Raw genomic sequence first — 13367 nt, 5'->3', positions numbered from 1 at the left:
CAAAATCAATAGTCACAGCTACTATTAAAGCAGAAAAGGCTGAGGAGGGACCTGATTGAGGGAAACAAAATTAAGAGGAGCATAGATAGGATAGATTTTTTTTCCCCTTGAGCAGAGATGTCAATAATCAGGGGACATAGATTTAAGGTAAGGAACAGGAGGTTTAAAGGGGCTTTGAGGAAAAATATTTTCACCCAGAAGATGGTTGAAATGTAGATCACACTGTCTGAAGAGATGGTAGAGGCAGAAACCCTCACAACATTCAAGAAGTATTTGGATGAACATTTGAACTGCCATAGCACACAGGGATACTGGCCAAGTGCTGGAAAATGGGATTAGAATACTTAGGTACTTGATGGCCGGCATGTACATGATGGGCCGAAGGTCCTATTTATGTGCTGTAGAACTCTATGACTTTAAATGTGAGTTAATTAAGGAAAGGCAGCATGGATTTCTTCAGGGAAAATCATGTTTAAGCAAATTGCTGAAGTCTTTTGAGGAGGTAACAAAGAGGGTTGATGAGGGCAATGCTGTTGATGTGGTGTACATGGACTTTCAAAAGGCGTTTGATACAGTGCCACACAACAGACTTGTGATCAAACATGTAGTTCGTGCAATAAAATGGACGGTCGCAACGAGATACGAAATTGCCTGAGTGACAGGAAACAAAGAGCAGTGGATAATGGATGATTTTTTGGCTGGACGAAGCTTGTGATGGAGTTTTCCAGGGATCAGTGTTTGGACCCCAGCTTTGGCTGATATAGGTTAATCTCCGAGACCTTGGTGCACAAGTTCAAAGTATGCAAATGATACGAAACTTGGAAGCATTTTGAAACGTGAGGTGGATAGTGTCGAACTATAAAAGGACATAGACAAGTTGGTGGAATGGACAGCCCGGTGGCAGATGAAGTTCAATGCAAAGAAATGTGAGGTGATTCATTTTGGTAGTAAGAACATGGAGGAGTTATATAAAATAAAAGGTACAATTCTAAAGGGGGTGCAGGAGCAAAGGGACTGAGGTGTGTCTGTGCATAAATCATTGAAAGTGTCAGGACAGGTTAAGAATGTGTTTAATAAAACATACAGCATCCGAGGCTTCATTCATAGTGGAATAAAGTACAAGAGCAAGGAAGTTATGTTGAACTTCTGTAATACACTAATTCAGCCTCAGCTGGAGTGTTATGTCCAATTCTGGGCACCTCACATGAGGAAAGTCCTGAGGGCATCAGAGAGAGTACAGAGAAACTTTGCAAGTATGGTTCCAGGGATGAGAAATTTCAGTTATGAAGATAGATTGGAGAAGTTAGGACTGTTTGACTTGGGGAAGAGAAGACTGAGAGGTGATCTGATAGAGGGATTCAAAATCATGAGGGGTCTGGGTAGAGCAGATAGAGAGTAACAATTCCTACTCATGAGAGGATCGAGAACGAGAGGGCACAAATTTAAAGTATTTGATAAGAAAAGCAAAAGGTACATGAGGAAAACCTTTTTCATGCAGCGAGTGGTTAAGGTCTGGAATGCACTGCCTGAGAATTTGGTGGAGGCAGGTTTGACCGAAGTATTCAAAAGGGAATTAGACAGTTGTATGAAAGGGAAGAATTTGCAGGGTCATATAGAGAAGGCAGGGGAATGGAATTGAGGGAGTTGCTCTTTCAGAGAACCGGTGCAAACACGATGGGCCAAATGGCCTCCTTCTGCACTGTAATTATTCTGTGATTCTTCTCACTGACCTTTCTTCAAGTCTAAGAATTACTTTTTCTTCCTGCAGGCAAACATTTGAAGGAGCCAGAATGAAAGTCCTGACTCCTGGACACAAGGAAAAGAGCAGCCAGCTTGTTCCAACACACAGTAGGTAGATACAGTGTCACTCACAAAGCACAGTGACACAGCCAGCTCATCTTTTCCACTGCAACAAACAAAAGAAGTAGTCAGACCCACACTGATCCCAAGATCAAGAGACACATTTTCAATCCAACAGTCAAGCAGAGCAGGAAAGATTGAAGTTGTTTCTCTTTCACTGCAGCTGACTGGTAGATACATCAACCCCAGTCTAAAATCACACTCATTATCAGATTTAAATACACTCTGTCAATTTGACTATATTTCAAATAAGATATCTTAACTAGAACAGGCAAAATTTACCTGATTGAAAGCTAGAGAATAAGTCCCAACAGGTGCCCCACAATTTTAACTGAGTTACACAGTTCAAACAATTCCAAACATTTCACTATGGGTCAGACAGAAACATACAGTATTCATTCTATGTTTTTACAATACAAAGAAATTTGACTGTCCATACCAGTTCATGTATCAGATTGAAAGATTAACACTCACAGTTAATTTGGAAGAACTATGAATTGGATACCAATTCACAACTCATGTACGAGAATTGAATAAAACAGGCAGCGATGAAATAGTTAATCCATATTTTAAATTAAACACAAGGGACAAATATTGATACACAAAAATATGAAACAGTAGCCAACAGAATGCTTGAGGTACATATTAAATACAGGATACAGTAGGATCACACAGACACATACAACACAGAGACACATAGATGCAAATTGAATCCGACACTGAAACAGGGTACCAGAGCCGAATGGATGGAGAATGAATCACATATACAGACACAGTACCCATAACTTACATATACTGAATGGGTCCAACATGCATACACAGTACGGATGCTGGCTGATACAGAATTAATCTCACACTTGCACACTCCCCCAGAGGCAGATACATAAGGAATGAATTGCAAACACACATTCTGTACCAGAGACTGTCAAATTCAGAATGAACCTACATTGACACACAGGACCAGTTATTTAAAGATACAGAATGTGGCCCACAATCATGTCAAGTAAGAGAAGATCATAAGAACATAACAAATATGACCAAGAGTAGGCCATGTGGCCTCTCCACATTACTCTGCCATTTAATATGATCATGGCTGATCTGACTGTGTTTAACTTCACTTTCCTGGCTGTCCCAATAACCCTTTACTGCCTTGTAGATCAAATGTCTATCTGTCTGTCGATCTATCTATCTATCTATCGATCTATCTATCTATCTGTCTGTCTGTCTGTCTATCTGTCTATCTATCTATCTATCTATCTATCTATCTATCTATCTATCTATCTATCTATCTATCTATCTATCTCTCTATCTATCTATCTATATATCTATCTATCTGTCTATCTATCTATCTATCTATCTATCTATCTATCTATCTATCTATCTATCTATCTATCTATCTATCTATCTATCTATCTATCTATATATCTGTCACAGCCAGATACTGACAGCTATATAATGAATCCCACACTCAATTACATGAGGTGAAACCGACAGACACAGTACAAATCTGATTCACATCGAGTTGGAGTGCCTAAAAAACACTGAGTCCACAATGCCATTCAATAATTTTCCTAACAGGTACAGAATGAATGCCACACTCACAAACTCTACCAGTCACAGAAAAACACAGAATAAGCAACACATTCACAAACAATACCAGAGACAGAGAGATACTGAATGAATCACATTCTCACTGTCAGATGCGGAGACGGATGATAAATGAATTAATCCACACTCACATTCAATTTGAGAGACTGATGGATACAGAAATATATTCACACTCATAGGCAGTACCAGAAACTGACATAGTCCACATTAATCCTACCTCATACAGAGTACCAGAGGCTGACATGATGAACTGGAACCAGACATAGTCACAGAACAGAAAATAAATGTTACAGAATAATGTACTCATTTACGTACGTTAAACTCACAGAGTGATGTTGGTATAGTGCTGAGAATATCTGCCTTCCAAGCAGTTGACATGGGTTCTCTGCTTCAGGTCAGACCTCAATTCTGGTATCATGCAGCTTCATTTTATAACTTAAAAATGATCAATGTGATTTCCAAATTAAAACTTACAAAAGACTCTCATCATCCCTGTGCGTCTCCCACAATGCTGAAGTTCAATTTTCTTTCAATGAAATTTATGTTAAAGAAGACATGTCCTTTAAACTAATAAATGAGTTCTCAGTCAGAAACAAGAGTGTGCAGATCTTTGTTAAATAATAATAAAAAGGGAGATAGGTAAAGTTCAGTTCACAAACGGTGCTCTGGGTAAATATTGAACCCACACTCAGATAACAGAGAATGAAATAAAATGAGGTAAACCCACACTCACAGACCAGGAACTGATGGGAACAGAGTACAAGCTAAACACAGACAAAATACAAAAAAAAACAGTTTTAAAACTGAACAAGTCAATGCAATTTATAAAATGATTCTCATCATCCATGTACGTCTCCCAGAAATTTATCATTTTTTGAATAAATATAGATTTAAAATAGCCTTTAAACTGATCAGCTTTCAGTCTGAAACTAATACTAAACATAGAGTTATTTACAGACACCGAAGGAGGCTATTTGGCCCATCGAGTCCATGACAGCTCTCCACAGTGCAATCCAGTCACACTCACTCCACCGGTCGATCCCTGTAGCTCTGCAAGTTTAATTCCTTCAAATGCTGAGTAAATAATCTCTTGAAGTAATTGATTGTCTCTACTTCCAGCACCCTTGTGGGAAGTAAGTGCCAAACCACTCACTCCGTGTTCGCACCAAATCTCCTGCCCAAAATCCTCAATTTCTGTCACTATGTCCTTGTACAATGAGCTAATGGGAACTGTTCTTCCTTGTCTCACTTGTCATGATGTTTCACGCTTGTAGTAAATCTCCCTTTAGTCAGCTCGTCCACTGATCTTGCCTGTCACCTATCCACCAATATCCCTGAATTTCTGACTCCCTCTACTACTTCCTCTTCAACTGTTTCAATGTTGATGATTCAATGCAGAACAAACCCATCTCTACCGACTTCACACATTCTGATAAATCTCCTCTTTACCCTCAAATGAGCAGAACTGGATACAATACTCCAGTACAACACCGTCACTGTGTTTATTTTACACATCTGTATTTCTTGTTTAGAAAGAACCAGCGCACTCGAATGGAACACGAAGACGGTGCTCTTATTTTAAACATTCAGAAACAAGGAGTATGGAATACAAACCCATGCATGCAGATCACAACAGATTAGCAGTTCATCGTTTTAATCACTCGGCCACCTTGTCTTCTGTGAGTAAGCTGAAGTGCGGAGGAATGATCCGTGCAGAATGAAAAAGGTGACAGGCTGGTGCCAACAGAACTGAAACAGTTGAAGAGACAGTAACAGAGGGAGTGAGAAAGTCAGGGATATCGGTGGATAGGTGACAGGCAAAAGCAATGGATGAGCTGACAGCGGCGAAATGTTGTGGCTTCGCCGAGCACTAAATTTGATTGGTTACTTTAGATACCCAATCAGATAAATACAGAATCTCAAGAATTGACTTCATTGTAAACCAGCCAATCACGAACACGGTTTTCACCCCATCCTTCATGAACATAGAGCTCTGGTGATGTGTATAAAATGCGAGTTCCGAACTTTAAGAGCCACCCACCACGTCTCTCAAAAAGCTACAACATTATCTCTATAATATCAATTTGTTTTGATATTTTTACCAAGTATTTTCCAACTGCCTTTGTGATCTCTGTTTTAATCCCACAGATTCTGGTTCATTCAGTTTCACTGCCCGTGCGATCTTCCTGTCTCTACTTAATAATGTCCCGATCATTAATTACTGACCATTTGTGAGCTTTGTTCACGGACTCGGTCATTTTCGGCCCCTTTGCTGTATTTCGATAATAAAATCTGATTTAACGCACATGCATCATTTCTCAGTCACTCATATCCCGAGATCAAGTTTGTCCTCAGTAAGTAATCAGCACATTATCTAGAAACCCCGGTGGTGTGGGAACCCTCAGTCTCACTCTTTGACACCTGACACTAAGATTATACGCTCCGCTGTTGTCTCTCACTAATAATAGGGATCAATCTATAATCAGTGATGCGGTATCATTAGGAACATTGAGCTGAAATGGTTACAGAATGCTGTGAAAGAGGCTTTCTGTCCGCTGGTTATAGAAAGTTTCAAAAAGGATAGAGAGTGAACCCGAATAGATGGCGGAATGTGAAAGCGAATCTGGAATTGTTACCACATGCAGAATAATACAATATGAAAAAGATTTTAAAATATTTGCGGTAAAACCAAGTTACCAGAAAATGTGATGATCTATATTGAAGCCGCTCTGTGTTTTACAAATATATTGGCGGGCTTTTCAAATTTGAAAAATCGTTTACAGTCTGACAATTTCGCTCCGTTATTTTCCGCCCTCATCTCCTTGGCGTCTCCGGATTGGTGAATTCAGCAGCTCTCTGATTGGTCACATGAAGAGTACAATGACACCCAGTGCTGAGTGACCAATCACCAGTGCCGCCGACACCATTCCTCCCGAAGGTATAAATAGGACCATTGTGGGCGGTTCTCAGCATTCTTCCTGAAAGTGTTTGTCAGATTGTGGAAATGTCTGGAAGAGGGAAGACCGGTGGTAAAGCTCGGTCCAAGGCCAAGTCTCGCTCCTCCCGGGCTGGAATGCAGCTCCCGGTGGGCCGTGTTCACAGGTTCCTTAAAAAGGGGAACGATGCTGAGCGTGTGGGTGCCGGAGCCCCGGTTTATCTGGCTGCTGTGCTCGAGTATCTGACAGCTGAAATCCTCGAGCTGGCCGGCAACGCGGCCCGGGACAACAAGAAGACCCGCATCATCCCCAGACACCTCCAGCTGGCAGTCCGCAACGACGAGGAGCTCACCAGGCTGCTGGGAGGGGTGACCATCGCTCAGGGCGTTGTGCTGCCTAATATCCAGGCCGTGCTGCTACCCAAGAAAACCAGCGCTCCGAGCACAAAGAGCAAGAGAAGCAGCCTGACATAAATCTGCGAACCCAAAGGCTCTTTTCAGAGCCACCCACTTTATCTGTTCAAGGGCTGCTTGCTGTCTGAGAGGCGGCAATTTTATAATGCTAGCGCTGCTTTGTGTTGGGATAGAAAGAGGGCACTTGCCCCATCGTGTGGGTGTCGGCCGAAAAACGACCCACCTATTCTAATCCCACCGTCCAGCATTCAGTCCGTCGCCCTGCAGATTACAACACTTCAGATGCATATCCAGATTCCTTTTGAATGAATTGGGGGTCTCTGCCTCAACTACCCTTTCAGGCAGTGAGTTCCAGACTCCCACCACCCTCAAGGTGAAAATAAAATCCTCGTTTGCCCTCTAATTTTTCTACCAATCACTTTAAACATATGGCCCATAGTCACTGACCTCTCTGCTAAGACTCTTCACCTCCACTCTCTCCAGACCCGCCAAAATGTTGTACATTTCAATCAGATCTCCCCTCAGCCTTCTCCCTACTAGGATTCGGGCATTTAACTGCTCGCCTCTTGTGACATTTTAACAAATCTACCGTTTAAGCACAACAAAAGCTTTTGCAAAATGATAGGCTCTCCAATAAAGTGATCTGCTCTAGACCACAGTTTTCTCTGCTGGAATCGACAACAGGAGATCGCTGTTCTTTGTTTTGCCGATTTGGTGGCTCTTAAAAGAGCCGTTGTGTTATTTGATGCCAAACTCAGTTCGGGGCAGGGTGAGTTTCGGCGCGCTCCCCGCGGATACGGCGGGCCAGCTGGATGTCTTTGGGCATGATGGTGACTCGCTTGGCGTGGATGGCGCACAGGTTGGTGACCTCAAAGAGCCCCACCAGGTAAGCTTCGCTGGCCTCCTGCAGGGCAATGACGGCCGAGCTCTGGAAGCGCAGGTCTGTCTTGAAGTCCTGCGCGATCTCCCGCACCAGGCGCTGGAAGGGCAGTTTGCGGATGAGCAGCTCGGTGGATTTCTGGTGGCGGCGGATCTCCCGCAGAGCCACAGTGCCGGGTCTATACCGGTGAGGCTTCTTCACTCCGACCGTGGCTGGAGCGCTCTTGCGGGCCGCTTTGGTAGCCAGCTGCTTGCAGGTAGCTTTCCCTCCAGTCGATTTGCGCGCTTTCTGCTTGGTTCTGGCCATTGTGGTGGAAGATGTGGAACAAAGACACTGTAAATGTTGAGGCTGCTCAGGGACTGTCTATTTAAGACAGTAGAGGGACCGCCCTTGTGTTGTGATTGGATGCAGCCCCGTCCATCAGTCAAGTTTGAAACCAGCTCCGGGAAGTAAAAGAGCGGCGGGAAATGCTGTGCACTGATTGGTTGAACTGTAACTGAAACTGAAATTTAATCAATTTCAAAAAGCCCGCCAATTTCCGATGAGCAAACAAGGCAAAGATTAAAAAACACCTAATTTGGCGGGGACAATTATAAAATCTCACTCCTTGTAGCTTTATTTCTTTCGTCCTAGAGTCCCCCTCTGTGTCTTGCAACACAGTTGGAACAGTGGTCTATGGCGGGAAGAAAGCGCCAGTCATTTCTTACAATAACGGCAGTAAATCCCGCTTCGTGCCGGCAGTTCAGACCCTGACGTATAAATTATCAAATGCAGCCGTTTAATTCATGACGTGTTCGATAAATAATGAAGAAAAAAAGACAGTGAAATTTCAGTGATATGTAAACTTACTGAGAGAATGAAAAGATGTGCAAAAGCAGTTGTTGATAAAGATAAACAATATACAGATAACTTGATCGTATTAATTCAAGTTGCCATGTCACTGCTCTCTCTGTGAGTCTTTGGGTGGCTCTTGGAAGAGCCTTTGTGTTTGGTAGAAAGGGTGGATTTGTTTTGCCGCCGAATGCATAGAGAGTGCGGCCCTGGCGTTTCAGAGCGCACACCAGATCCATGGCGGTGACCGTCTTGCGCTTGGCGTGTTCAGTGTAGGTGACCGCATCTCTGATCACACTCTCCAGGAAAACCTTCAGCACCCCGCGGGTCTCCTCATAGATCAAACCCGAGATGTGCTTCACTCCACCACGGCGAGCCAGCCGGCGGATTGCTGGCTTGGTGATGTCCTGGATGTTATCACGAAGCACTTTGCGGTGTCGGGCTTTGCTCCTCCTTTGCCCAGTCCTTTGCCTCCTTTACCTCTTCCAGACTTCACTCAAATCACTGCTGAATGAGAAACGAGCTGTTTCTGCTGCCGTTTTTATACAGCCCGCCCGGACCTGACTGAGAATGTGACAGAGAGTGAGAGGCGGGGCGGAGAGGAAACTGAGTGACAGACAGAGCAGAGAAATGTCTTTCATCCTCCAGCACCGCCTCCCACTTGCTCGAACCACCAATTCAAAAAAAAAACTCTCAACAACAGAGCCCAGCACAAAACTTCCAGACTCGGCCTTTATAGTCAAAGATAACAGAAACCCGCAGCTGTTAAATAAGGATCTGTTGCAATGAAAAGTTGGTCATCTACCCGCCTAAGTACTGTGCTTCCGATCACAAGTCAACCCGTTTCCACACACCTCCCCTCCCAGACGGATTGAGTATTTTACTAACACCTTACCCCAGCTGAATTAGAGAAACTCATGTATTGGTGTTTGAGTTGTGACGCGGGTTTCTCGCCAGTATTCCTGTGATAGACCCTCTCACTCTGAATTAGTGAAACGAGCATGAACTGAGAATGTACCGTACAGATCCCCAGTTACAGTGAGGCCCCTCTGTTTTGTTACAGAGAGTGGGGGAAGGGCTGAGTGTCGTGAATGTCAGCGAGTCACCAGGGATCCTGCATTTACTTCCCATCATTTCTCTGTGAAATGTGCACACGGCGGCGGGACAGGGATCATTTGATCGGGGGAACAGCTCTTTCCTGAGAGAACTGGGTGGCTCTGAAAAGAGCCTTTGGGTTCAGATGTCTACAACTTTCCCGTGCAGTTTCACTTCTTTCCAGGGACTGCTTTCTGAGCCTTTGCTGCTTTCGGCTTGGTCTTGCCCCTTGATGATTGAACTTTCTTGATCGCCTTTCCGCCCTTGGCACTCTTGGGTTTTTTGGCCTTCTTCACAGTAGACTTTCTCGGAAGCGCTGCTTTCTGCTCTGGGGATTTCTTTGGCGTTGCCACCTTCTTGCTGTTCACTTTCTTGCCTGCTGCTTTCTTCGCTGCCGATTCCTTGGCTGCTAGTTTCTTGACTGGTAATTTCTTGGCTGCTGATTTCTCTGCTGTCACTTTCTTGCCAGCTGTTTTCTTCACTAAAGGTTTTTAGCCTGCTCCTGACTTCACTTTCTTTCCCACATTTCCCTTGGTTCCCTGCTTCGGGATTCTGAAGGAGCCGGAGGCGCCCGTTCCGCTGCTGTGCACCTTTGTTCACATTCCTCCTGATACTTTGCTTGATTTCCTGAACTTCCCCACATCCACACCGCTCCGACCCAGAGCCTTCTTTATGACGGGCAGTGAGGTCCCCTTGCTTTCGGAGCAATCCGCCACAATCTTGAGGATCTTCTCGCTCAACGTGGGTCCGGCTGACCTGTTCCGGGGAGCCGCTTTCTTCTTCTTGGGAGTCTTGACTTCAGCGGCGGCGACTGGAGGAGCCGTTTCGGCGCCTGCTGTATCGGTCATGTCCGAGACTCTGCACAACTTCTCTCTGTCAGTCAGAACTGGGTCAGAAATGAAGCCGGTGGTGGCGACACTGAGCAACTTAAAGGCAGTGAGCGGACGGGGGCGGAGACAACCTGCTGTCAGCTTCCGGCTCCTGCTGCCTCTCTGTTTTTCTCTCTGGGCCTAAACTCTCCGATTCCACTGAAATTCGGGTACTGTAGAATCCCAGACTAGATCCTTCCTGTCCCTGACATCAGAATGCTTGCTATCCAAAAGTTTGCACTTGAAGTAAAGACTCCATTTTTGACTGAAACCCGTTTTATTGCTGCACTGATGGCGCTCTTTCTCCCGATAGCTTACATGTTCTCTACATTTTGACTGAAATCTTGAAATAAACAAAGAAACTACACTGAATTCCCACTTTGGGAATGAGAAGGGGATCAATGTGCTTCTTTGACTGGAAAATCTTGTTACTTGACACAAGAGGGACTCGGAAATCCGTCGATGAGTCCGGTCCCACAAACACAGTGACCTTAGACTAACCCGCCAGCACCTTTAATACACTCGCTCTTAGACAATATTCACATCTACACATTCTCATGCCGAACTGTTCGTTAAATGTAGAGTTCCCAGGACAGGTTTTGATCTCTCTGCTGAGGTAAATAGACACTTCAGCTCCACTCTATCCAGGCCTTCAAAATTTTATACATTTCAATCAGATCTCCCGTCAGCCTTCTCTGTTCCAAGGAGAACAACCACAGTCTTTCCAATCTTTCCTCATAGCTGCTTTTCTCAGTCCCGGCAACATCCTCGTAAATCTCCTCTGTACCCTCTCTACTGCAGTTACATACTTTCTGTACTGAGGTGACCAGAACTGCACACAGAACTCAAGTTCTGGCCTAACCAATGATGACAAAGTTCCAGCATAACCTTCCTCCTCTTATATTCTATATCTCGGCCAATAAAGGAAAGGATTCCATAAGTCTTCTTAACCATATTATCACCCTACCCTGTTACCTTCAGGGATCCGTGGACATTTACTCCAAGGTCCCTCACCTCCTCTGCACCTCTCAGTATTTTCCCATTAATCGTGTATTCCTTTGCATTGTTTGACCTCCCCAAGTGCATCACGTCACACTTCTGTGGAGTGAATTCTATTTGCCACTTTTCTGCCCTTCTGACCAGACCATAAACATCTTCCTCCAGTCCACAGCAATCCTCTTCGCTATCTACCACACGGCCAATATTGGTGTCGTCTGCAAACTTCTTGATTGTGTCCCTCAACATTTATGTCCACATTGTTTATATAGATCATCAACAAAACAGGGGACCCATTATAGAGCCCTGCGGAAAACCACTGGAAACAGCCCTCCAGTCTCAAAAGCAGCCGTCAACAATTACTCTTTGTTTCCTGCCACTGAGCCAATTTTGCATCCACCTTGCTGCATTTCCCTGGATCCCATGAGATTTTATTTTTTAAAGATTCTGTATTTTGGGACCTTGTCAAAAGCTAAAATTCATGCAGAATCCATCAACTGCACTACCCTCATCTATAATCCTTTTTAAAATTCAACTCAGTTTGTATGTGCCTTTCTAAGTGACAGTTTATCTTGTCTCTCAGAATAGATTTCAATAATTTGCCCACTACTGAGGTTAGACTGAGTGGCCTGTAATTATTGAGCTGTAGACTGAAATGTAAGATTCGTTTTTATCTCGAAAGATACGCCTGGGGAAACAGACGTTACATTCTCATCTCTCACTGATATAGTGCCAGAGGAAGACACATTATTAATCACACAGTCCGGGAAAGTGTCAGAGAGTGAGGCATACAATGTCCCAAGTGTAACTTTCTCTGCCCTGTTCAACTCTCTGTAATCTTTCAGCTCAAACCCTTCGCTCTGACTCTCAGTGACAGACAGTTTCAATCTGATTAAATTGATCTGTGACTGTAACTGTCAGATATTTACTCCTGCGCCATTCCTGTAAACACATCGCCTCCCTCGGAGGATCACTTTGAGAATTCGAGCGAATGAACAGCAAACATATTGCAGAGAATGATCTCAAGTTGAGCTTGGTAAAAGGGTAATCTCCCAGCTGGAAACCTTCTCTAATCTTGCCCACAGTCCCGGTTCCATTGCTCAAAATCAGATAAAACTGAACTGGAGAAAGTTCCGATTGATTTTTGTTTTTCAAACCATTGCCGAATGAGGCGCATGCGCGGTACAGCACCGCCCCCACCAGTGATTGTGAATGAGCGAATGTACGCATGTGTGCTCCCCTCCGCCAGCAAATCTGTTGAACGCCATTTGTTCAGTGAGCGGAAAGAGTTTGTTTTTAACAGAGAGAATGGAGATATTACAGCCTCGGGGTAAGGCAGTAAACAGCAATCTGCTTCCAGCAGCACATTGCTTTGGGACCCTGTCCGCAGTCTGGATCAGAGATCGCCATTGACTCCGGAGCAAGAACAGGGGGAGTCGCGGGCTGTTTGTGAGAGGCAATGTGGAGGATGAACTGATCCCGCAACATGGAGTGAGCGGCGGAATGGAGAGGCCTTTCTCGGCCTGTGTGTGTGCACTGGGTAAGTGAGACAGAACGTGAATAAGCTGCTGTTGAAAATCTTTGCTGTTTCTCGCCTCAGTTCTGTAATACATGTTGGTGGTTTAACTCCTGTTTCACGCTGTTTACTGTGAGTGTGCAGTGAATAGTGGAATCAAGATCCAGGCTGCACAGTTTCAGAATAAGGAGTCTCCCATTTTAGACGGAGGTAAGGAGGAATTTCTTCTCTCAAAGCGTCAGTCATCTTTGGGATTCTCTACCTCAGAGAGCACTGGAGGCTGGGTTGTTAAATATATTCAAGGATGAGTTAAACTTTTGATCTCCATGGGAGTAATGTGTTCTGGGAGCAGGCAGGATAATG

At 44.3% G+C, this 13367-nt stretch overlaps 3 protein-coding genes across 3 annotated transcripts; 1 reads left to right on the top strand and 2 right to left on the bottom strand.

Moving 5' to 3' along the window:
• Nucleotides 1-6472: 6472 nt before the first annotated feature.
• Nucleotides 6473-6877, top strand: LOC137362629 (histone H2A-like). The gene has a single exon (XM_068026982.1). It carries the CDS (start codon nt 6473-6475, stop codon nt 6875-6877), a length of 405 nt encoding a protein of 134 aa, XP_067883083.1.
• A 760-nt stretch (nt 6878-7637) lies between these two features.
• On the bottom strand, nt 7638-8003 carry LOC137362616 (histone H3-like; the record flags this gene model as incomplete). Its single annotated transcript, XM_068026968.1, has 1 exon — nt 7638-8003. A coding segment is annotated over exon 1 (366 nt), but the record flags the coding sequence as incomplete, so codon positions are not given.
• A 1761-nt stretch (nt 8004-9764) lies between these two features.
• Nucleotides 9765-10471, bottom strand: LOC137362628 (histone H1.2-like). The gene is made up of 2 exons (XM_068026981.1): nt 10238-10471; nt 9765-10175 (listed from the first exon to the last, which is right to left on the bottom strand). Exons 1-2 carry the CDS (start codon nt 10469-10471, stop codon nt 9765-9767), a joined length of 645 nt encoding a protein of 214 aa, XP_067883082.1.
• Nucleotides 10472-13367: the final 2896 nt, after the last annotated feature.

This window comes from Heterodontus francisci, unplaced genomic scaffold (genome assembly GCF_036365525.1).
Source record: "Heterodontus francisci isolate sHetFra1 unplaced genomic scaffold, sHetFra1.hap1 HAP1_SCAFFOLD_452, whole genome shotgun sequence".
In the NCBI taxonomy this organism is placed as follows: Eukaryota; Metazoa; Chordata; class Chondrichthyes; order Heterodontiformes; family Heterodontidae; genus Heterodontus; species Heterodontus francisci.
Note: the sequence above shows the minus strand (reverse complement) of the source record. Positions and strands in the feature narration are given on the sequence as shown.